Source organism: Montipora foliosa, chromosome 1 (assembly GCF_036669935.1).
Source record: "Montipora foliosa isolate CH-2021 chromosome 1, ASM3666993v2, whole genome shotgun sequence".
NCBI classification, from domain to species: domain Eukaryota; kingdom Metazoa; phylum Cnidaria; class Anthozoa; order Scleractinia; family Acroporidae; genus Montipora; species Montipora foliosa.
Genome location: NC_090869.1, coordinates 95001 through 97500, shown reverse-complemented (window position 1 = coordinate 97500; position 2500 = coordinate 95001). Strand labels below are relative to the sequence as shown.

Here is a 2500-nt window from a genome sequence, read left to right as displayed (position 1 = left end):
ACCACAAAAAACACCAGGTACAAATTGTAAATCAGTACTACAGTGCACATGCTGTTTTAATGTGTATATTTTATGTTAAGTTAATTAGCTTGAGACAGAAGAACATGACCTTAAAGCGTGTAACTTGCAACTCTTTTCCTTGTAACAAAGCTGGGGATTTTAGGACACCAATTTTATACTAGTCTGAAATTTTATCTGTCTCCCGCGCCCACTAGGGTTAGGGAGGAGACGGCTGAAATTTCAGACTAATTTTATGCCTAAAAGTGGACAAAAATAAAATTGAAGCTGCACGCGCGGGAAAATGTACGAGCTATGGTACATCCAAATAGAACGAGTTTCAATCTGGTGTCGTAAAACCAAAACCAAAGTAATTACTTTGGCCAATCAAAAAGGACGAAGACAATCCAGTAAACCAATCAAAACACAAATTGCGGGAAAATATGCACGCGCGAGCCACGATTGGTTTTGGTTTCACTTCTGATTGGTTGAAAAAGTGGCACGAGAACTTTGAACCAATCAATGAGTAAAGCCCTTGTGGGCTACGGGTCCCGGGACCCGTGGCCCTTGAGGGCGAAGGGTCTTTTAGTATCACCCAACCAGTCGGACGGAAAAGGCAATAACAAAGCTAGGAAATGCAAGTTGAAGAAATATCTATTTGGCAATAAAACGAAAGAAAGCGTCACGATTTTCACTACTCGAGGACTATTACTAATAGTCGTCTAGTAGTGTAGCCAATCAAAATGCAGGATTTGCTTTAGTCCACTAGTTGGGTGATACTAATATATGTGATTGGCTAAATTAATGGCGATTGGCTAAATCTACAGTACGGCCGCTGTACGGCCAGCTAAATTTGGAATTTTGATAAAAGATTATCTAGCAAGTTTTTTCTGTTGTTTATGTTACATTATAAACTTACAAAACCTTTTGAATCTTGCAAGCAACTGTTTCAAAGAGCCAAGAAGATTTATTGGTTTTTCGGATTTTGACGCGGCATTCCTTGTATCAGTTAGCCTTCCGCTTGACTTCATCTACAGTAGTTACCTTTCCCGCGCTCCTGATTATTTCAGAGAAATAACAAATAGTGATTCACTTGATACCAAGGTGGTGGAAAGTGAAGACTGAAACTCAATAACAATGTCGCATTTTTCTGTTATGACCGGGCATAGTTGGAAAACTTCTAATTACTGATTTGGATGTTGTACGACGGAAAATACACATGATACTAAAAATCCACTCAATTCACTACTTACACAATCCTATAATACACCCCCCCCCCCCAAAAAAAAAAAAAAAAATTTGCATAATCATTGTTTTCAATTTCTCCTGGGACAGGAAGATGTCCCAAGAGAAATCGAAAACAATGTTTATGCAATTTTTTGTGGGGTAAAAGAGGTGAATTATGGGATTTGTGCAAGTATTGAATACTCGCATCACAGCCTCGTTCCCACGGTCTCTACAATGGATACCCTGGGAACGAGGTTGACTCGCATCATTACACGTATGCGTCTTGCGTTCGTTTCCTGGACTTTGGCCAAGTTTCTTATTGTTTTTTTTCTACAGGGGTTACATCTTCACTTTGGAGTCAAGAATCAATTGATTGGCTGAGAAAAACTGTTGGCGGTAAACAACTTCAGGCGTATCCAATAAAAACCAATGACCTCATTATCGTCGATTTGTATGCTTCTCCTCCAAAAAGCCCAAAACAAAAGCACCAGAGTGTTGTCAAAGGTCTTCCTTCTTTGCATTATAGCATCACAGAGATGATGATCAATGTTGGCATGGCGCAGAGGATTGTGTCAGCAATCGCAAACAATGAAAATAGCATGTCTACAACTAGTTCAAAACCCTTATCAGTCCCAAAGAAGAACTCTTTGACTCAAAGTGTAAGTAGTGTGAGTATTGAGAGCAAGATAGAGGAAGAAACATGCTCCAAGAATGATAAGAAGGCAGGCGACTGTGCCGGGACAGGCAACTTAATTTCATCCACAGATACTGTTGTACAGTGCCCAACAATTGGTTCGGAAAATAGTGGTCCTGTGGTTAAAGATCACACATTGCTAGGAAGAGATAACATGTTTCAGGAAGGAAGGCTGGAAGATGGAGAACAGGAAAAAATGAGCGGAGGGGATTGTAAAAATCTCATTAAACTGCAACATGTTGTACATGATAGTAAGTATAGAAAATCGGTGAAGGCGAATCCATTTCGTGGTCTATGGGCACGAATTTCAAGAGCCGCCGTCGAGTGCAATTTGATAACTTTCAAAACATCACAAGTAATTATAAATCACCAAATACTCGAGCAAGTTCGTTCGATTTTTATTTATAAACTCCACAAACTTAATCCGTCGCTGTGTTTACATCGCAACTTCCGTAATGCACTCCATAAAGCTTAGTTTTCACGAGCGACGCAAGCACAAACGCAAACATAAATGCAAGCATAAGAGATTCGTGTCAAGTGAAAGCGAACCATAACGCAAGGACAAGCACACGATTTACGCGG

The 2500-nt window shown here is 40.0% G+C and overlaps 1 protein-coding gene across 1 annotated transcript in view; it reads left to right on the top strand.

Moving 5' to 3' along the window:
- Window positions 1-2500, top strand: part of LOC137995115 (tudor domain-containing protein 1-like) — a 19261-nt gene that overhangs the window by 7488 nt on the left and 9273 nt on the right. Inside the window, exons 7-8 of the mRNA XM_068840927.1 lie at window positions 1-17; window positions 1561-2169. The exon at window positions 1-17 is cut by the window's left edge and continues 148 nt beyond it. Coding sequence (XP_068697028.1) covers window positions 1-17; window positions 1561-2169 — 626 coding nt within the window. The remainder of the gene's footprint in view (window positions 18-1560; window positions 2170-2500) is intronic.